Raw genomic sequence first — 22,693 nt, forward strand, 5'->3', positions numbered from 1 at the left:
GTTGCCCGACTGAATCCTGTGTTTCAATACAAGATTAATAAATTGAACAGATTATTTTAAGATGAATTGGCAAATCCTTCCTCGTTTTGTGCGTGTGTGTGTGTGTGTGTGTGTGAGTTGGGTGTGTATCAGGGGTGTGTTCTCTTTAAGAAGGGAGACCTATGTTTAGGTTATATTAATGATTAACTATTATCAATCATTAATCTGTTATTCCATTCATGATTCTAATGGCTAACATCAGCACTCCCTCCCCCACCCATCTAATGAGGTTATAGTGCAGGTTCTCCTTCTAGCTCAACGCAGATGAGACAGAGAAGATAAAGGAAGGGGAGATACTTATGAGTTTTTTTAAACTTCTTGTCAACTATCTGACGCAAAAGTAAATCCAACCTAGAGCAGGATTGAGGTCAATTCCATTTCAATTCAGGAAGTACACTGAAATTCACATTTCAATTCAGGAAGTACACTGAAATTCACATTTCAATTCAGGAAGTACACTGAAATTCACATTTCAATTCAGGAAGTACACTGAAATTCACATTTCAATTCAGGAAGTACACTGAAATTCACATTTCAATTCAGGAAGTACACTGAAATTCACATTTCAATTCAGGAAGTACACTGAAATTCACATTTCAATTCAGGAAGTACACTGAAATTCACATTTCAATTCAGGAAGTACACTGAAATTCACATTTCAATTCAGGAAGTACACTGAAATTCACATTTCAATTATCTTCAATGTTTTTCAATGAAGAATATGAGGAATTGGAATTCGGGTTTCTATTCTGAATTGACGCCAAGCCTGACCATGAGGCATTGGCAATACTCCATGGTGTTCCTATTCCACTATAAGTGTCAGGGTTGAGTATTTGCTAACACGAGGCTCAGTCCATCCTTATTATTTCACCACTACTGTTTTGGCAGAGGTTTATCTTCATTAAATAACGCAATTACATGATGAAACAATTACAACAACTCATAAAACGTCACACCCATGTTCCACTAACACAGGATACGTACAGTATCAGTTATAGCCCACGATCAATACTGCAGGAAGTCTGGCATCTCCATAGCAGCTCTGATCCCATTGACGTGATAGCAGGAGGTTGTGTCATTGCCTTTCTATAGACCTCCAGTCTGGTATAGACCAGTCTGTTGTAGACCTCCAGACTGTTGTAGACCTCCAGACTGTTGTAGACCAGGCTGGTGTAGACCTCCAGACTGTTGTAGACCTCCAGTCTGTTGTAGACCTTCAGACTGTTGTAGACCTCCAGACTGTTGTAGACCTCCAGTCTGGTGTAGACCAGTCTGTTGTAGACCTCCAGACTGTTGTAGACCTCCAGACTGTTGTAGACCTACAGACTGTTGTAGACCTCCAGACTGTTGTAGACCAGGCTGGTGTAGACCTCCATACTGTTGTAGACCTCCAGACTGTTGTAGACCTCCAGACTGTTGTAGACCTCCAGACTGTTGTAGACCAGTCTGTTGTAGACCTCCAGACTGTTGTAGACCAGGCTGGTGTAGACCTCCATACTGTTGTAGACCTCCAGACTGTTGTAGACCTCCAGACTGTTGCAAACCAGACTGTTGTAGACCTCCAGACTGTTGTAGACCAGGCTGTTGTAGACCTCCAGACTGTTGTAGACCTTCGAACTATTGTAGACCTCCAGACGGTTGCAGACCTGACTGTTGTAAAACAGACTTTTGTATGCCAGACTGTTGTAGACCTCCAGACTGTTGTAGACCTCCAGACTGTTGTAGACCTCCAGACTGTTGTAGACCTCCAGACTGTTGTAGACCTCCAGATTGTTGTAGACCTCCAGACTGTTGTTGTCACGTTCGTCATAACGAGGAGACCAAGGCGCAGCGTGATAAGAATACATTATTCTTCATTTACACGAAGAACACTAAACAAACTAACAAAACGAACATGAAGCTATAAGACACGAAGTGCTGACAGGCAACTACACATTGACAATAACCCACAAAACCAAAATGGAAAATGGCAACCTAAATAGGATCCCCAATCAGAGACATCGATAAACAGCTGTCTCTGATTGGGAACCAATTCAGGCCACCATAGACCTACATTTACTTAGACAAACCAAAACAAAAAACCCGAAACAGGACGAAAAAACACACTTACCACCCTCGTCACCCCCTGACCTAACCAAAATAATAAAGAAAACAACAAAGATAACTAAGGTCAGGGCATGACAGTACCTCCCCCTAAAAGGTGCAAACCTAAACCTATATGGGAGGGTCTGGGTGGGCATCTATCCTCTGTGGCGGCTCTGGTTCTGGACGCCACCCTCCCTACTTTACACTGAGTCCGCTCTGGTATCACTGACCCGTGGATCATCGTCGGATTCTCTGGACTGCGGAACTCGTAGGCCCCGGGCTGGGGATCCTCGCTGCGTGGATCATCGCCGGATGTTCTGGACTGAGGACCGTCGTTGGAGGTTCCGGTCTGTGAACTGTCGCCAGACGCTCTGGACTGGGTACTGTAGCCGAACGCTCTGGACTGGGTACTGTCGCCGGACGCTCTGGACTGGGTACTGTAGCCGGACGCTCTGGACTGGGTACTGTCGCCTGACGCTCTGAACTGGGTACTGTCGCTGGACGCTCTGGACTGGGTACTGTCGCCAGACACTCTGGACTGGGTACTGTAGCCGGACGCTCTGGACTGGGTACTGTTGCCGGACGCTCTGGACTGGGTACTGTTGCCGGACGCTCTGGACTGGGTACTGTCGCCAGACACTCTGGACTGGGTACTGTAGCCGGACGCTCTGGACTGGGTTCTGTAGCCGGACGCTCTGGACTGGGTACTGTAGCCGGACGCTCTGGACTGGGTTCTGTAGCCGGACGCTCTGGACTGGGTACTGTCGACTGACGCTCTGGACTGGGTACTGTAGCCAGACGCTCTGGACTGGGTACTGTCGCCAGACACTCTGGACTGGGTACTGTAGCCGGACGCTCTGGACTGGGTTCTGTAGCCGGACGCTCTGGACTGGGTACTGTCGACTGACGCTCTGGACTGGGTACTGTAGCCGGACGCTCTGGACTGGGTACTGTCGACTGACGCTCTGGACTGGGTACTGTAGCCGGACGCTCTGGACTGGGTACTGTCGCCTGACGCTCTGGACTGGGTACTGTCGCCTGACGCTCTGGACTGGGTACTGTCGCCTGACGCTCTGGACTGGGTACTGTCGACTGACGCTCTGGACTGGGTACTGTAGCCGGACGCTCTGGACAGGGTACTGTCCCCAGACGCTCTGAACTGGGTACTGTCACCAGACGCTCTGGACTGGGTACTGTTGCCTGACGCTCTGGACTGGGTACTGTCGCCTGACGCTCTGGACTGGGTACTGTCGACTGACGCTCTGGACTGGGTACTGTAGCCGGACGCTCTGGACTGGGTACTGTCCCCAGACGCTCTGAACTGGGTACTATCCCCAGACGCTCTGAACTGGGTACTGTAGCCTGATGCTCTGGACTGGGTACTGTCGCCTGACGCTCTGAACTGGGTACTGTCACCAGACGCTCTGGACTGGGTACTGTAGCCGGACGCTCTGGACTGGGTACTGTCGACTGACGCTCTGGACTGGGTACTGTAGCCGGACGCTCTGGACTGGGTACTGTCCCCAGACGCTCTGAACTGGGTACTGTCCCCAGACGCTCTGAACTGGGTACTGTCCCCAGACGCTCTGGACTGGGTACTGCGCCTGACGCTCTGGACTGGGTACTGTAGCTGGACGCTCTGGACTGGGTACTGTCGCCTGACGCTCTGGACTGGGTACTGTCGCCTGACGCTCTGGACTGGGTACTGTCGCCTGACGCTCTGGACTGGGTACTGCGCCTGACGCTCTGGACTGGGTACTGTCGACTGACGCTCTGGACTGGGTACTGTCGCCTGACGCTCTGGACTGGGTACTGTCGCCTGACGCTCTGGACTGCCGAGGCGCACTATAGGCCTGGTGTGCGGTGCCGGCACTGGTGGTACCGGGCTGGGGACACGCACCTCAGGGCGAGTGCGGGGAGGAGGCACAGGATACACTGGACCGTGGAGACGCATTGGAGATCCAGAACATAGAGCTGGCTCAATACGTCCTGGCTGGATGCCCATTCTAACCCGCAAGTGCAAGGAGCTGGAATAGAGCGCACCGGGCTAGAATAGTGCACTGTAGACACCGTGCACATCTCTGCATAACATGGTGCCTGACCAGTAACACGCTCCCCACGGTAAGAACGAGGAGTTGGCTCAGGTCTCCTAGTCTGTAGACCAGACTGATGTAGACCAGACTGTTGTAGACCAAACTGATGTAGACCAAACTGTTGTAGACCAAACTGATGTAGACCAAACTATTGTAGACCAAATTGTTGTAGACCAAACTGTTGTAGACCAGACTGTTGTAGACCAGACTGTTGTAGACCAGACTGATGTAGACCAGACTGTTGTAGACCTCCTGACTGTTGTAGACCAGACTGATGTAGAACTCCAGACTGTTGTAGACCAGACTGTTGTAGACCAAACTGTTGTAGACCAGACTGTTGTAGACCAGACTGTTGTAGACCAGACTGTTGTAGACCAGACTGTTGTAGACCTCCAGACTGTTGTAGACCAGACTGATGTAGACCAAACTAATGTAGACTTCCATACTGTTGTACACCAGAACGATGTAGACCTCCATACTGTTGTACACCAGAACGATGTAGACCTCCAGACTGTTGTACACCAGAACGATGTAGACCTCCAGACTGTTGAGCAAACTGTTGAGACTCCTTTGGTACACAACCGTCTCTTATCTACCATTTACTATCATTCAAATGTGTGTACACAGTTTGTACACACACGTACACACACACACACACACACATCATTCACCTTACACACACACACACCATCTTTTGTCCGACTGGACCACTCCTCCTGTCCTGTGATAAGGTTGTGAAAGCAATGGGAAACTGATAACACTTAGCCTGGTTTCTGGTTCCTGGCCACATCATTAGTCAAGTAGCCTGCCCTCTCTGGCCCTACTCAACTGATCCTCCTTCTGGCTCCCCTCCTCCCATGGTTCTGAGTCTCTATAAGACCAGCCGTCCAGCAGCGACCGCTTCCCTGCCTCCGACTCTCCTCCCGGCCTCTCCGTCTGTCTGTCTGTGGATCTCTGAGTGACAGCCATCATGTTCGTTGCCCACCTGGCTATCAGAGTCTGGCCTACAACCCTGTGAGGCACTCTCCTTGTCTAGTGTATACAGATATCATAGATATTGTCTGGATCTACTGTTCTTCAGGGTTGGGGTCAAGTCACTTAATTCCAGTCAATTCAGGAAGTAGACTGAAATCCAATTAAATTATCTTCTGTATTGGATCAAATTGTTGACACGTCTGTATGTACCATAACTTACTTACTTCCTTTACTCTACCTACTTAAAAAGTTCCCAGACTGCCTTGCATCTCACTGTATAGTTGTAAAATGGTTCTTATTTCCCAGACTGCCTTGCATCTATAATTGTGTAAAGTTGTTAAACGGTTCTTATTTCCCAGACTGCCTTGCATCTATAATTGTGTAAAGTTGTTAAACGGTTCTTATTTCCCAGACTGCCTTGCATCTCTACTGGTGTATAGTTGTTAAACTTGTTCTTACTGTGTGTTGTGTGCAGAGTATCCCTATGTGGGTCGATCTACGGCTGGAGTGATCAGGGATGTCTGTTTACATCCAGGAGTCATCCCTCACGAGATCACTCAGGTGAGAAACACACAACCTCTGAGGATTGGAGGCATGCTACACGTGATCAGACTGTAACTTTGAAGGGCAACAAAAATGTATTCTTCATTTGTGGGATTTGTATCAACGACGATGTGCTAAATTATATTGGTTCGACTTATTGTTTCCATATGAATTAGTGTTTTGTGAATGACAAAAAGACCTGGTATGGAATCAATGCCTGGTGGGTTGAGTATTCCAAAACAAACCAGGTGATCTTGAAGAGGAATACTCCCACGACACTGACCACTAATAGGTGCTGATGGGGGAATTCCAAGTCCAGGCACTTCATGTAGGGTTGAAAGCTGAAGATATTTTAATGTGTGGGCTAAGTCACAAATAAACTGCTTGAGAACGTAACAGCTAACGACTTCATCAGGGTGTCAAATGCAAATGTAATGAGAAACAATCATATAGTTTTGACAAACCTGTGTCACATGATCACAGGTACTTATATAGCTTTGACACACCTGTGTCACATGATCACAGGTACTTATATAGCTTTGACACACCTGTGTCACATGATCATAGGGTATTATATAGCCTTGACACACCTGTGTCACATGGATCACAGGGTATTATATAGTTCTGACACACCTGTGTCACATGATCACAGGTACTTATATAGCTTTGACACACCTGTGTCACATGATCATAGGGTATTATATAGCCTTGACACACCTGTGTCACATGATCACAGGGTATTATATAGTTTTGACACACCTGTGTCACATGATCACAGGTACTTATATAGCTTTGACACATTCTGTGTCACATGATCACAGGTAATCATATAGTCCCTTGACACACCTGTGTCACATATTCACAGGGTATTATAAGCTTTGACACACCTGTGTCACATGATCACAGGGTATTATATAGTTTTTACACACCTGTGTCACATGATCACAGGTACTTATATAGTTTTGACACACCTGTGTCAGGTAATCACAGGTACTTATATAGCTTTGACACACCTGTGTCACATGATCACAGGTACTTATATAGTTTTGACACACCTGTGTCAGGTAATCACAGGTACTTATATAGCTTTGACACACCTGTGTCACATGATCACAGTACTTATATAGCTTTGACACACCTGTGTCACATGATCATAGGGTATTATATAGCCTTGACACACCTGTGTCACATGATCACAGGGTATTATATAGCCTTGACACACCTGTGTCACATGATCACAGGTACTTATATAGCTTTGACACACCTGTGTCACATGATCATAGGGTATTATATAGCCTTGACAAACCTGTGTCAGGTAATCACAGGTACTTATATAGCTTTGACACACCTGTGTCACATGATCATAGGGTATTATATAGCCTTGACACACCTGTGTCAGGTAATCACAGGTACTTATATAGCTTTGACACACCTGTGTCACATGATCACAGGTACTTATATAGCTTTGACACACCTGTGTCACATGATCATAGGGTATTATATAGCCTTGACACACCTGTGTCACATGATCACAGGGTATTATATAGCCTTGACACACCTGTGTCACATGATCACAGGTACTTATATAGCTTTGACACACCTGTGTCACATGATCATAGGGTATTATATAGCCTTGACACACCTGTGTCACATGATCACAGGGTATTATATAGCCTTGACACACCTGTGTCACATGATCACAGGTACTTATATAGCTTTGACACACCTGTGTCACATGATCATAGGGTATTATATAGCCTTGACACACCTGTGTCACATGATCACAGGGTATTATATAGCCTTGACACACCTGTGTCACATGATCACAGGTACTTATATAGCTTTGACACACCTGTGTCACATGATCACAGGTAATCATATAGCCCTGACACACCTGTGTCACATATTCACAGGGTATTATAAAGCTTTGACACACCTGTGTCACATGATCACAGGGTATTATATAGCTTTGACACACCTGTGTCACATGATCACAGGTACTTATATAGCCTTGACACACCTGTGTCACATATTCACAGGGTATTATAAAGCTTTGACACACCTGTGTCACATGATCACAGGTACTTATATAGCCTTGACACACCTGTGTCACATGATCACAGGTGCTTATATAGCTTTGACACACCTGTGTCACATGATCACAGGTACTTATATAGCCTTGACACACCTGTGTCACATGATCACAGGGTATTATATAGCCTTGACACACCTGTGTCACATGATCACAGGGTATTATATAGCTTTGACACACCTGTGTCACATGATCACAGGTAATCTTATAGCCCTGACACACCTGTGTCACAAGATCACAGGTAATCATATAGCCCTGACACACCTGTGTCACATGATCACAGGTAATTATATAGCCTTGACACACCTGTGTCACATGATCACAGGGTATTATATAGCCCTGACACACCTGTGTCACATGATCACAGGTACTTATATAGCCTTGACACACCTGTGTCAGTTTATCACAGGTAATTATATATCCTTGACACACCTGTGTCACATGACCACAGATACATTGTGTTGTGCCAATCATCTGCCGCCATCACTTCATGTTTCAGCATGATATTGCACGGCCCCATGTCGCAAGGTTCTGTACTCACTTCCTGGAAGCTGAAAATGTCTTAGTTCTTCCATGGCCTGCATACTCACCAGATATGTCGCTCGTTGAGCATGTTTGGGATGCTCTGGATCGACGTGTACGACAGCGTGTTCCAGTTCCCGCTAATATCCAACAACTTCTCACAGCCGTTGAAGAGGAGTGGGACAACATTCCACAGAACACAATCAACAGCCTGATCAACTTAATGCACAGGAGATGTGTCACACTGCATGATGCAAATGGTGGTCACACCAGATACTGACTGGTTTTCTGATCCACACCAGATACTGACTGGTTTTCTGATCCACACCAGATACTGACTGGTTTTCTGATCCACACCAGATACTGACTGGTTTTCTGATCCACACCAGAAACTGACTGGTTTTCTGATCCACACCAGATACTGACTGGTTTTCTGATCCACACCAGATACTGACTGGTTTTCTGATCCACACCAGAAACTGACTGGTTTTCTGATCCACACCAGATACTGACTGGTTTTCTGATCCACACCAGAAACTGACTGGTTTTCTGATCCACACCCTTGCCTTTTTTTTCGTGACCAACCGATGTATATCTGTATTCCCAGTCATGTGAAATCCATAAATTAGGGCCTAATGAATTCATCTAATTTATTTAATTTTATTTCAATTTATTTAAATTGACTGCTTTCTTTACATAAACTGTAACTCAGTCAAATCTTTGAAATTGTTCTGTGTATATTTTTTTTGTTCAGTGCGGACGTAGTTTCGTTTATGATGAAAATCTGCTGCAGTATATCAAGTTATAGCGACTAATGTACGTTGAAAGAACATGCTCTGCCTCAGCCTGCTGAACCTGTTAGAATAAGGAAGTGTATCATTGTGCTATCAGAGAGAGAGAGAGAGAGGGGGCAAGGCAAAGGCACACACACGTTTATCAGGCACCTCCTCGTCCTCTGTCTATTTTACTTGCCTTTCAGACCACAGTCGGTCATATCAGTTGGAAAAGTTGTTGTTTTCACTAAGAAACACAATGTGACCTGGACATTAAGACTCCTACAGGCTCTGGGTGGTATATAATGGGGTCGTTACACCTAAAGGCTCTGGGTGGTATATAATGGGGTCGTTCCACCAAAAGGCTCAGGGTGGTATATAATGGGGTCGTTCCACCTAAAGGCTCGGGGTGGTATATAATGGGGTCGTTCCACCAAAAGGCTCGGGGTGGTATATAATGGGGTCGTTCCACCTAAAGGCTCTGGGTGGTATATAATGGGGTCGTTACACCAAAAGGCTCAGGGTGGTATATAATGGGGTCGTTACACCTAAAGGCTCTGGGTGGTATATAATGGGGTCGTTACACCTAAAGGCTCTGGGTGGTATATAATGGGGTCATTCCACTAAAAGGCTCTGGGTGGTATATAATGGGGTCGTTCCACCTAAAGGCTCGGGGTGGTATATAATGGGGTCGTTACACCAAAAGGCTCTGGGTGGTATATAATGGGGTTGTTACACCAAAAGGCTTGGGGTGGTATGTAATGGGGTCGTTCCACCTAAAGGCTCGGGGTGGTATGTAATGGGGTCGTTCCACTAAAAGACTCGGGGTGGTATATAATGGGGTCGTTCCACTAAAAGACTCGGGGTGGTATATAATGGGGTCGTTCCACTAAAACACTCTGGGTGGTATATAATGGGGCCGTTCCACTAAAACACTCTGGGTGGTATATAATGGGGTCGTTCCACTAAAACACTCGGGGTGGTATATAATGGGGTCGTTCCACTAAAAGACTCGGGGTGGTATATAATGGGGTCGTTCCACTAAAAGACTCTGGGTGGTATATAATGGGGTCATTCCACTAAAAGACTCTGGGTGGTATATAATGTGGTCGTTCCACTAAAAATGCTCAGGGTGGTATATAATGGGGTCGTTCCACTAAAAGGCTCTGGGTGGTATGTAATGGGGTCGTTCCACCTAAAGGCTCGGGGTGGTATGTAATGGGGTCGTTCCACTAAAAGACTCGGGGTGGTATATAATGGGGTCGTTCCACCTAAAGGCTCGGGGTGGTATATAATGGGGTCGTTCCACTAAAAGACTCTGGGTGGTATATAATGGGGTCATTCCACTAAAAGACTCTGGGTGGTATATAATGGGGTCGTTCCACTAAAAAGGCTCAGGGTGGTATATAAGGGTGTCGTTACACCAAAAGGCTCGGGGTGGTATATAATGGGGTTGTTCTATATATAATTGTGTTGCCTGTGTTAGCTGTGTTAGCTGTGTTAACTGTGTTACCTGTGTTACCAGTGTTACCAGTGTTAGCAGTGTTAGCAGTGTTGTTTGTGTTACCTGTGTTGCCTGTGTTAGCAGTGTTGCTTGTGTTAACAGTGTTGCCTGTGTTAGCAGTGTAAGCTGTGTTAGCTGTCTTACCTGTGTTACCTGTGTTACCAGTGTTGCCTGTGTTAGCAGTGTTAGCAGTGTTGCTTGTGTTACCTGTGTTGCCTGTGTTAGCAGTGTTGCTTGTGTTACCAGTGTTGCCTGTGTTAGCAGTGTTAGCTGTGTTAGCTGTGTTACCTGTGTTACCTGTGTTACCAGTGTTGCCTGTGTTAACAGTGTTAGCTGTGTTACCTGTGTTACCTGTGTTACCTGTGTTACCAGTGTTGCCTGTGTTACCAGTGTTGCCTGTGTTACCAGTGTTACCTGTGTTACCAGTGTTGCCTGTGTTAGCAGTGTTAGCTGTGTTAGCTGTGTTACCTGTGTTAGCTGTGTTACCAGTGTTACCAGTGTTGCCTGTGTTGCCTGTGTTAGCAGTGTTAGCAGTGTTATCAGTGTTGCTTGTGTTACCTGTGTTGCCTGTGTTGCCTCCCTAGCAGTGTTAGCTGTGTTAGCTGTGTTACCTATGTTACCTGTGTTACCTGTGTTAGCAGTGTTAGCAGTGTTAGCAGTGTTAGCTGTGTTACCTGTGTCACCTGTGTTACCTGCGTTACATGTGTTACCAGTGTTGCCTGTGTTGCCTGTGTTAGCAGTGTTAGCAGTGTTATCAGTGTTGCTTGTGTTACCTGTGTTGCCTGTGTTAGCAGTGTTAGCTGTGTTACCAGTGTTAGCTGTGTTACCTGTGTTACCTGTGTTAGCAGTGTTAGCTGTGTTAGCTGTGTTACCTGTGTTACCTGTGTTACCTGTGTTAGCAGTGTTAGCTGTGTTACCTGTGTTACCTGTGTTACCAGTGTTGCCTGTGTTAACAGTGTTAGCTGTGTTACCTGTGTTACCTGTGTTACCTGTGTTACCAGTGTTGCCTGTGTTAGCAGTGTTAGCTGTGTTAGCAGTGTTAGCTGTGTTAGCTGTGTTACCTGTGTCACCTGTGTTACCTGTGTTACCAGTGTTACCAGTGTTGCCTGTGTTACCAGTGTTACCTGTGTTACCAGTGTTGCCTGTGTTAGCAGTGTTAGCTGTGTTAGCTGTGTTACCTGTGTTACCTGTGTTACCAGTGTTGCCTGTGTTAGCAGTGTTAGCAGTGTTGCTTGTGTTACCTGTGTTAGCAGTGTTAGCTGTGTTAGCTGTGTTACCTATGTTACCTGTGTTACCTGTGTTAGCAGTGTTAGCAGTGTTAGCTGTGTTACCTGTGTCACCTGTGTTACCTGCGTTACCTGTGTTACCAGTGTTGCCTGTGTTGCCTGTGTTAGCAGTGTTAGCAGTGTTATCAGTGTTGCTTGTGTTACCTGTGTTGCCTGTGTTAGCAGTGTTAGCTGTGTTACCAGTGTTAGCTGTGTTACCAGTGTTAGCTGTGTTACCAGTGTCAGCTGTGTTAGCTGTGTTAGCTCTGTTACCTGTGTTACCAGTGTTAGCAGTGTTACCTTTGTTACCAGTGTCAGCTGTGTTACCAGTGTCAGCTGTGTTAGCTGTGTTAGCTGTGTTACCAGTGTTAGCTGTGTTACCAGTGCTACCAGTGTTAGCTGTGTTACCTGTGTACGATCTGTTCATTCTATGTTCTCTCTAACACCCCCTCTAGGTTTAACATTAACCTGCAGTGTGGGGAATTTGAGGGCAGTGATATCGGCTTTCACTTCAACCCTCGCTTCGATGGATGGGACAAGGTGGTGTTCAACAGCTGCCAGGATGGGCAATGGGGTTCAGAGGAGAAGACCCACCACATGCCTTTTAGCAAGGGAGACGCCTTCGAGATGGTTATCATCATTAACCAGGAGGGTTACCAGGTCAGATATAGAGATACCGTATACAGTGGGGCAAAAAAGTATTTAGTCAGCCACCAATTGTGCAAGTTCTCCCACTTAAAAAAAGATGAGAGGCCTGTAATTTTCATCATAGGTACACTTCAACTATGACAGACAAAATGAGAAGAAAAAAAACCCAGAAAATCACATTGTAGGATTTTTAATGAATTTATTTGCAAATTATGGTGGAAAATAAGTATTTGGTCACCTACAAACAAGCAAGATTTCTGGTTCTCACAGACCTGTAACTTCTTCTTTAAGAGGCTCTTCTGTCCTCCACTCGTTACCTGTATTAATGGCACCTGTTTGAACTTGTTATCAGTATAAAACACACCTGTCATGGCCCAACGACCTGTTGAGTTGTGTTAGGGTTAGACCACAGTTGTGTATGGTCAGATGAGCTGATGTGTTTTTCTGTCGTAGGTGACAGTGAACGGGCGAGACTTTCACATGTTCAAGCATCGTATTCCAGTCGAGAGAGTCAACGCCCTGCAGATAGGAGGCGACGTTTCCATCCAGACCATCAACGTCATCGGGGTAAGGCTGGGGCAGGGTGTAGTGGCAGGGGATAGGGGCAGGGTCTAGTGGCAGGGGGATAGGGGCTGGGGGGTAGGGGCAAGGTGTAGTGGCAGGGGGTAGGGGTAGGGGCAAGGTGTAGTGGCAGAAGGGGTAGGCGCAGGGTGTAGGGGCAGGTGGGTAGGGGTAGGGTGATAGGGGCAGGGTGTAGGGGCAGAGGGGTAGGGGTGGGGTGATAGGGGCAGGGTGTAGGGGCAGGGTGTAGGGGCAGGGGGTAGTGGCAGGGGTAGGGGCAGGGTGTAGTGGCAAGGGAGTAGGGGCAGGGGGTAGGGGCAGGGTGTAGTGGCAGGGGGTAGGGGCAGGGGGTAGTGGCAGGGGGTAGGGGCAGGGGGTAGGGTGTAGAGGCAGGGGTTAGGGGCAGGGGGTAGGTGCAGGGGGATAGAGGCAGGGTGTAGGGGCAGGGTGTAGGGGCAGGGGGATATAGGCAGGGTGTAGGGGCAGGATGTAGGGGCAGGGGCAGGGTGTAGGGGCAGGGGACAGGGGCAGGGGGTAGGTGCAGGGGGATAAAGGCAGGGAGTAGGGACAGGGTGTAGGGGCAGGGTGTAGGGGTAGGGTGTAGGGGCAGGGTCTAGGGGCAGGGTGTAGGGGTAGGGTGTAGGGGCAGGGTCTAGGGGCAGGGTGTAGGGGCAGGGTGTAGGGGCAGGGGGATAGAGGCAGGGTGTAGGGGCAGGGGGATAGAGGCAGGGTGTAGGGGCAGGGGCAGGGGGCAGGGGCAGGGGTAGTGGCAGGGGGTAGGGGCAGGGTAGGGGCAGGGGGTTAGGGGCAGGGGGTAGGGGTAGGGGGTATGTCTGGTGCTTTTGCATAACGGCACTCAAGTAGGAGGCAATAGATACCCAGGTGGAGTGGGAGTTGAGTATGGACTTGCTACACAGCACATACACACACATACACACACATACACACACACATGGCAGAACGGGTGTAGCTGGAATAAGCGGTGTATTTTTCAGGGAGGAGGAGGAATGGGAGGTGCATATCCTACAGGTGGAATGGGAGGAGGCAACATGGCGGTATGTATCCATATTGATATTGTAAATATGCATTGAACCCACTATCCTGGCGTTGTGTCAAGATCTAGGTCTGGGTCCTGTGTGGCTCAGTCGGTAGAGCATGGCGCTTGCAACGCCAAGCGTCGTGGGTTCGATTCCCGATGGGACCACCCATATGTAAAAGTAGTGGCCCCAGCCGACTTGTAAGTCGCTTTGGACAAAAGCGTCTGCTAAATGGGATATATATATATATCTACCTACGAAGCCATATAAGACCACTGGAGGGCTGAGCACTGAATGCTGTGGGGTGACTGTACATAGAGATATATCCTCATGAATGTTGTGGGGTGACTGTACATAGAGATATATGCTCATGAATGTTGTGGGGTGACTGTACATAGCTATATATGCTCATGAATGTTGTGGGGTGACTGTACATAGCTATATATCCTCATGAATGTTGTGGGGTGACTGTACATAGAGATATATGCTCATGAATGTTGTGGGGGTGACTGTACATAGAGATATATGCTCATGAATGTTGTGGGGTGACTGTACATAGCTATATATGCTCATGAATGTTGTGGGGTGACTGTACATAGAGATATATCCTCATGAATGTTGTGGGGTGACTGTACATAGCTATATATGCTCATGAATGTTGTGGGGTGACTGTACATAGAGATATATCCTCATGAATGTTGTGGGGTGACTGTACATAGCTATATATGCTCATGAATGTTGTGGGGTAACTGTACATAGAGATATATGCTCATGAATGTTGTGGAGGTGACTGTAAATATCGATATATTCTCATGAATACTGTGGGGTGACTGTACATAGAGATATATGCTCATGAATGTTGTGGAGGTGACTGTAAATATCGATATATTCTCATGAATACTGTGGGGTGACTGTACATAGAGATATATGCTCATGAATGTTGTGAGGTGACTGTACATAGCTATATATCCTCATGAATGTTGTGAGGTGACTGTACATAGCTATATATCCTCATGAATGTTGTAGGGTGACTGTACATAGCTATATATCCTCATGAATGTTGTGGGGTGACTGTACATAGCTATATATCCTCATGAATGTTGTGGGGTGACTGTACATAGCTATATATCCTCATGAATGTTGTGGGGTGACTGTACATAGCTATATATCCTCATGAATGTTGTGGGGTGACTGTACATAGCTATATATCCTCATGAATGTTGTGGGGTGACTGTACATAGCTATATATCCTCATGAATGTTGTGGGGTGACTGTACATAGCTATATATGCTCATGAATGTTGTGAGGTGACTGTACATAGCTATATATCCTCATGAATGTTGTGGGGTGACTGTACATAGCTATATATGCTCATGAATGTTGTGGGGTGACTGTACATAGCTATATATCCTCATGAATGTTGTGGGGTGACTGTAAATATCGATATATTCTCATGAATGTTGTGGGGTGACTGTACATAGCTATATATGCTCATGAATGTTGTGAGGTGACTGTACATAGCTATATATCCTCATGAATGTTGTGGGGTGACTGTACATAGCTATATATCCTCATGAATGTTGTGGGGTGACTGTACATAGCTATATATCCTCATGAATGTTGTGGGGTGACTGTACATAGCTATATATCCTCATGAATGTTGTGAGGTGACTGTACATAGCTATATATGCTCATGAATGTTGTGAGGTGACTGTACATAGCTATATATCCTCATGAATGTTGTGGGGTGACTGTACATAGCTATATATGCTCATGAATGTTGTGAGGTGACTGTACATAGCTATATATCCTCATGAATGTTGTGGGGTGACTGTACATAGCTATACATCCTCATGAATGTTGTGGTGACTGTACATAGCTATATATGCTCATGAATGTTGTGAGGTGACTGTACATAGCTATATATCCTCATGAATGTTGTGAGGTGACTGTACATAGCTATATATGCTCATGAATGTTGTGAGGTGACTGTACATAGCTATATATCCTCATGAATGTTGTGGGGTGACTGTACATAGCTATACATCCTCATGAATGTTGTGAGGTGACTGTACATAGCTATATATGCTCATGAATGTTGTGAGGTGACTGTACATAGCTATATATCCTCATGAATGTTGTGAGGTGACTGTACATAGCTATATATGCTCATGAATGTTGTGGGGTGACTGTACATAGCTATACATCCTCATGAATGTTGTGGGGTGACTGTACATAGCTATATATCCTCATGAATGTTGTGGGGTGACTGTACATAGCTATACATCCTCATGAATGTTGTGGGGTGACTGTAAATATCGATATATCCTCATGAATGTTGTGGGGTGACTGTACATAGCTATATATCCTCATGAATTTTGTGGGGTGACTGTACATAGAGATATATGCTCATGAATGTTGTGGGGTGCCTGTAAATATCAATATATTCTGATGAATGTTGTGGGGTGACTGTACATAGCTATATATGCTCATGAATGTTGTGGGGTGCCTGTAAATATCAATATATCCTCATGAATGTTGTGAGGTGACTGTACATAGCTATATATGCTCATGAATGTTGTGAGGTGACTGTACATAGCTATATATCCTCATGAATGTTGTGGGGTGACTGTACATAGCTATATATCCTCATGAATGTTGTGGGGTGACTGTAAATATCGATATATCCTCATGAATGTTGTGGGGTGACTGTACATAGCTATATATCCTCATGAATTTTGTGGGGTGACTGTACATAGAGATATATGCTCATGAATGTTGTGGGGTGCCTGTAAATATCAATATATTCTGATGAATGTTGTGGGGTGACTGTACATAGCTATATATGCTCATGAATGTTGTGGGGTGCCTGTAAATATCAATATATTCTGATGAATGTTGTGGGGTGACTGTACATATCGATATATCCTCATGAATGTTGTGGGGTGACTGTACATAGCTATATATGCTCATGAATGTTGTGGGGTGCCTGTAAATATCAATATATTCTGATGAATGTTGTGGGGTGACTGTACATAGCTATATATTCTCATGAATGTTGTGGGGTGACTGTAGATATCGATGTATTCTCATGAATGTTGTGGGGTGACTGTACATAGCTATATATGCTCATGAATGTTGTGGGGTGCCTGTAAATATCAATATATTCTGATGAATGTTGTGGGGTGACTGTACATATCAATATATTCTCATGAATGTTGTGGGGTGACTGTAGATATCGATGTATTCTCATGAATGTTGTGGGGTGACTGTAAATATCAATTTATTCTCATGAATGTTGTGGGGTGACTGTAAATATCGATTTATTCTCATGAATGTTGTGGGGTGACTGTACATATCAATATATTCTCATGAATGTTGTGGGGTGACTGTATGGCTCAGTCGGTAGAGCATGGCGCTTGCAACGCCAAGCGTCGTGGGTTCGATTCCCGCTGGGGCCACCCATATGTAAAAAAAAAAAAAAAAAGTAGTGGCCCCAGCCGACTTGTAAGTCGCTTTGGACAAAAGCGTCTGCTAAATGGGATATATACTGTACATATCAATATATTCTCATGAATGTTGTGGGGTGACTGTAGATATCTATGTATTCTCATGAATGTTGTGGGGTGACTGTAAATATCAATTTATTCTCATGAATGTTGTGGGGTGACTGTAAATATCGATTTATTCTCATGAATGTTGTGGGGTGACTGTACATATCAATATATTCTCATGAATGTTGTGGGGTGACTGTAAATATCGATATATCCTCATGAATGTTGTGGGGTGACTGTACATAGAGATATATCCTCATGAATGTTGTGGTGTGACAGTAAATATCGATGTATTCTCATGAATGTTGTGGGGTGACTGTAAAAATCAATTTATTCTCATGAATGTTGTGGGGTGACTGTAAATATCGATTTATTCTCTTGAATGTTGTGGGGTGACTGTAAATATAATTTTATTCTCATGAATGTTGTGGGGTGACTGTAAATATAATTTTATTCTCATGAATGTTGTGGGGTGACTGTAAATATCAACTTATTCTCATGAATGTTGTGGGGTGACTGTAAATATCGATATATTCTCATGAATGTTGTGGGGTGACTGTACATAGCGATATATCTTCATGAATGTTGTGTCTCAGTGTCATAAACTCCGGATAACATTTGATATGTTTCCCACCATCAACAGGGAGGATATCCTGCTGGTGGATACCCAGGTGGTCAAATGGGGGTAAGTTGGTATCACACTTGGTTATGTTCATGTGTCTGTGTCATCAAATACCATTACATACATTTATACGGTATGTCTGTCAATGCTTATCAGGGCGGAGGATACCCACAGGGCGGAGGATACCCGCAGGGCGGAGGATACCCGCAGGGCGGAGGATACCCAGGTGACATGGGGGTAAGGACTGTCACCTGTGTGGTTGAGGGGGTCAGGACTATCACCTGTGTGGTTGAGGGGGTCAGGACTATCACCTGTGTCGTTGAGGGGGTCAGGTCTATTACCTGTGTGGTTGAGGGGGTCAGGTCTATCACCTGTGTGGTTGAGGGGGTCAGGACTATCACCTGTGTGGTTGAGGGGGTCAGGTCTATCACCAGTGTGGTTGAGGGGGTCAGGTCTATCACCTGTGTGGTTGAGGGGGTCAGGACTATCACCTGTGTGGTTGAGGGGGTCAGGTCTATCACCTGTGCGGTTGAGGGGGTCAGGACTATCACCTGTGTGGTTGAGGGGGTCAGGTCTATCACCTGTGTGGTTGAGACAGTGGGTCAGGTCTATCACCTGTGTGGTTGAGACAGTGGGTCAGGTCTATCACCTGTGTGGTTGAGGGGGTCAGGTCTATCACCTGTGTGGTTGAGGGGGTCAGGACTATCACCTGTGTGGTTGAGGGGGTCAGGTCTATCACCTGTGTGGTTGAGACAGTGGGTCAGGTCTATCACCTGTGTGGTTGAGGGGGTCAGGTCTATCACCTGTGTGGTTGAGACAGTGGGTCAGGTCTATCACCTGTGTGGTTGAGACAGTGGGTCAGGTCTATCACCTGTGTGGTTGAGGGGGTCAGGTCTATCACCTGTGTGGTTGAGGGGGTCAGGTCTATCACCTGTGTGGTTGAGGGGGTCAGGACTATCACCTGTGTGGTTGAGACAGTGGGTCTTTATACTTTGGATGTGGGGTAATTTTCTTCAGTGGATGGTTCTGCATCAGTTGTCTTTGTGTGTGTGTGTGTGTGTGTGTGTGTGTGTGTGTGTGTGTGTGTGTGTGTGTGTGTGTGTGTGTGTGTGTGTGTGATGTCTTTGTGTGTGTGTGTGTGTGTGTGTGTGATGTCTTTGTGTGTGTGTGTGTGTGTGTGTGATGTCTTTGTGTGTGTGTGTGTGTGTGTGTGTGTGTGTGTGTGTGTGTGTGTGTGTGTGTGTGTGTGTGTGTGTGTGTGTGTGTGTGTGTGTGTGTGTGTGTGATGTCTTTGTGTGTGTGTGTGTGATGTCTTTGTGTGTGTGTGTGATGTCTTTGTGTGTGTGTGTGATATCTTTGTGTGTGTGTGTGTGTGTGATGTCTTTGTGTGTGTGTGTGATGTCTTTGTGTGTGTGTGTGATGTCTTTGTGTGTGTGTGTGATGTCTTTGTGTGTGTGTGTGATGTCTTTGTGTGTGTGTGTGATGTCTTTGTGTGTGTGTGATGTCTTTGTGTGTGTGTGTGTGATGTCTTTGTGTGTGTGTGTGTGTGATGTCTTTGTGTGTGTGTGTGTGTGATGTCTTTGTGTGTGTGTGTGTGATGTCTTTGTGTGTGTGTGTGTGTGTGATGTCTTTGTGTGTGTGTGTGTGATGTCTTTGTGTGTGTGTGTGTGATGTCTTTGTGTGTGTGTGATGTCTTTGTGTGTGTGTGTGTGTGTGTGTGTGTGTGATGTCTTTGTGTGTGTGTGTGTGTGTGTGATGTCTTTGTGTGTGTGTGTGTGTGATGTCTTTGTGTGTGTGTGTGTGTGATGTCTTTGTGTGTGTGTGTGTGTGTGATGTCTTTGTGTGTGTGTGTGTGTGTGATGTCTTTGTGTGTGTGTGTGTGTGTGATGTCTTTGTGTGTGTGTGTGTGATGTCTTTGTGTGTGTGTGTGTGATGTCTTTGTGTGTGTGTGTGTGTGTGTGTGTGTGTGATGTCTTTGTGTGTGTGTGTGATGTCTTTGTGTGTGTGTGTGTGATGTCTTTGTGTGTGTGTGTGTGTGATGTCTTTGTGTGTGTGTGTGTGATGTCTTTGTGTGTGTGTGTGTGTGATGTCTTTGTGTGTGTGTGTGTGTGATGTCTTTGTGTGTGTGTGTGATGTCTTTGTGTGTGTGTGTGATAACATCCCTGTTTGTGGTCAGGGATGCTATCCTGGTGGAAACCTACCGGTCATGTGTGGACAGCCAATATACAACCCTGTAAGTAACATCTCTGTGATAGATTTGTTTTGTCCTAAGTATACATACGTACAGTATACACTACATGCTGACTCCTGTCCTATGTGTATCAGCCTGTCCCGTACTCCAGCATGATTCCAGGAGGGATGTCTCCGAAGAAGACCATCGTCATCAGAGGCATGGTGCCTCTAGGAGCGAACAGGTCTGTAGGACCCTAACCTCTAACCCCATTACCCTATCCCCTAACCCCTATCTCCTAACCCCTATCAGAGGCATGGTGCCTCTAGGAGCTAACAGGTCTGTCGTACCCTAACCCCATTACCCTATCCCCTAACCCCTATACCCTAACCCCTATCTGAGGCATGATGCCTCTAGGAGCTGACAGGTCTGTCGTACCCTAACCCCTATACCCATTACCCTATCCCCTAACCCCTATACCCTAACTCCTATCTGAGGCATGGTCCCTCTAGGAGCTGACAGGTCTGTAGTCCCCTAACCCCATTACCCTATCCCCTAACCCCTATACCCTAACCCCTATCTGAGGCATGGTCCCTCTGCTGACAGGTCTGTAGTCCCCTAACCCCTATACCCATTACCCTATCCCCTAACCCCTATACCCTAACCCCTATCTGAGGCATGATGCCTCTAGGAGCTAACAGGTCTGTCGTACCCTAACCCCATTACCCTATCTCCTAACCCCTATATTCTAACCCCATTACCCTATCCCCTATCTGAGGCATGGTCCCTCTAGGAGCTGACAGGTCTGTAGTCCCCTAAACCATCTGAGGCGCCCCGGAGACACAGCACGCAGAGCCGGCGCAGCACCCTGGCTGGATGCCCACTCTCGCATGGCACTTGCGGGGGCTGGCCTATAGCGCTCCGGCTAAGGAGCACGTACTGGCGACCGTGCGCTTTAATCGCATAACACGGTGCCTGACCAGTACGTCCGTTCATGTCTGAGGACATCAGGAGATGACTTGTGAACTGGCCACTAGGGGGCAACAGTTTGTCTGCCTCTGATTCCAAAGGTCCTTCGATTCCAGGGGTAGAAAGTTGTTTTTATATATATTTTTGTTTTAACCAAACCTCTGATTGCAAATGTTGCATGTTCAAATCCAGCGATTGAATGTTGTTTTTGATTTTAAGCCTATACTAAACCTCACCTTAACCAGTCAGAGTTAATGCCTGACCTTAACCATTCAGAGTTAATGCCTGACCTTAACCATTCAGAGTTAATGCCTGACCTTAACCATTCAGAGTTAATACCTTAACCATTCAGAGTTAATGCCTGACCTTAACCATTCAGAGTTAATACCTTAACCATTCAGAGTTAATGCCTGACCTTAACCATTCAGAGTTAATGCCTGACCTTAACCATTCAGAGTTAATGCCTGACCTTAACCATTCAGAGTTAATGCCTGACCTTAACCATTCAGAGTTAATGCCTGACCTTAACCATTCAGAGTTAATGCCTGACCTTAACCATTCAGAGTTAATGCCTGACCTTAACCATCCAGAGTTAATGCCTGACCTTAACCAATCAGAGTTAATGCCTGACCTTAACCATTTAGAGTTAATGCCTGACCTTAACCATTCAGAGTTAATGCCTGACCTTAACCATTCAGAGTTAATGCCTGACCTTAACCATTCAGAGTTAATGCCTGACCTTAACCAGTCAGAGTTAATGCCTGACCTTAACCATTCAGAGTTAATGCCTGACCTTAACCATCCAGAGTTAATGCCTGACCTTAACCATTTAGAGTTAATGCCTGACCTTAACCATTCAGAGTTAATGCCTGACCTTAACCATTCAGAGTTAATGCCTGACCTTAACCATTCAGAGTTAATGCCTGACCTTAACCAGTCAGAGTTAATGCCTGACCTTAACCATTCAGAGTTAATGCCTGACCTTAACCATCCAGAGTTAATGCCTGACCTTAACCAGTCAGAGTTAATGCCTGACCTTAACCATTCAGAGTTAATGCCTGACCTTAACCATTCAGAGTTAATGCCTGACCTTAACCATTCAGAGTTAATGCCTGACCTTAACCAGTCAGAGTTAATGCCTGACCTTAACCATTCAGAGTTAATGCCTGACCTTAACCATTCAGAGTTAATGCCTGACCTTAACCATCCAGAGTTAATGCCTGACCTTAACCATTCAGAGT

The 22,693-nt window shown here is 46.0% G+C and overlaps 1 protein-coding gene across 1 annotated transcript; it reads left to right on the forward strand.

Annotated features, from left to right (window-relative positions):
- Positions 1 to 5,709: 5,709 nt before the first annotated feature.
- Positions 5,710 to 20,727, forward strand: LOC135535890 (galectin-4-like; the record flags this gene model as incomplete). The annotated part of the gene is made up of 8 exons (XM_064962301.1): positions 5,710 to 5,753; positions 12,347 to 12,551; positions 12,993 to 13,106; positions 14,096 to 14,155; positions 18,335 to 18,376; positions 18,470 to 18,550; positions 20,490 to 20,546; positions 20,639 to 20,727. Coding segments are annotated over exons 1-8 (692 nt in total), but the record flags the coding sequence as incomplete, so codon positions are not given.
- Between the last annotated feature and the right edge of the window lie 1,966 nt (positions 20,728 to 22,693).

Source organism: Oncorhynchus masou, unplaced genomic scaffold, assembly GCF_036934945.1.
Source record: "Oncorhynchus masou masou isolate Uvic2021 unplaced genomic scaffold, UVic_Omas_1.1 unplaced_scaffold_5280, whole genome shotgun sequence".
Taxonomy (NCBI): Eukaryota; Metazoa; Chordata; class Actinopteri; order Salmoniformes; family Salmonidae; genus Oncorhynchus; species Oncorhynchus masou.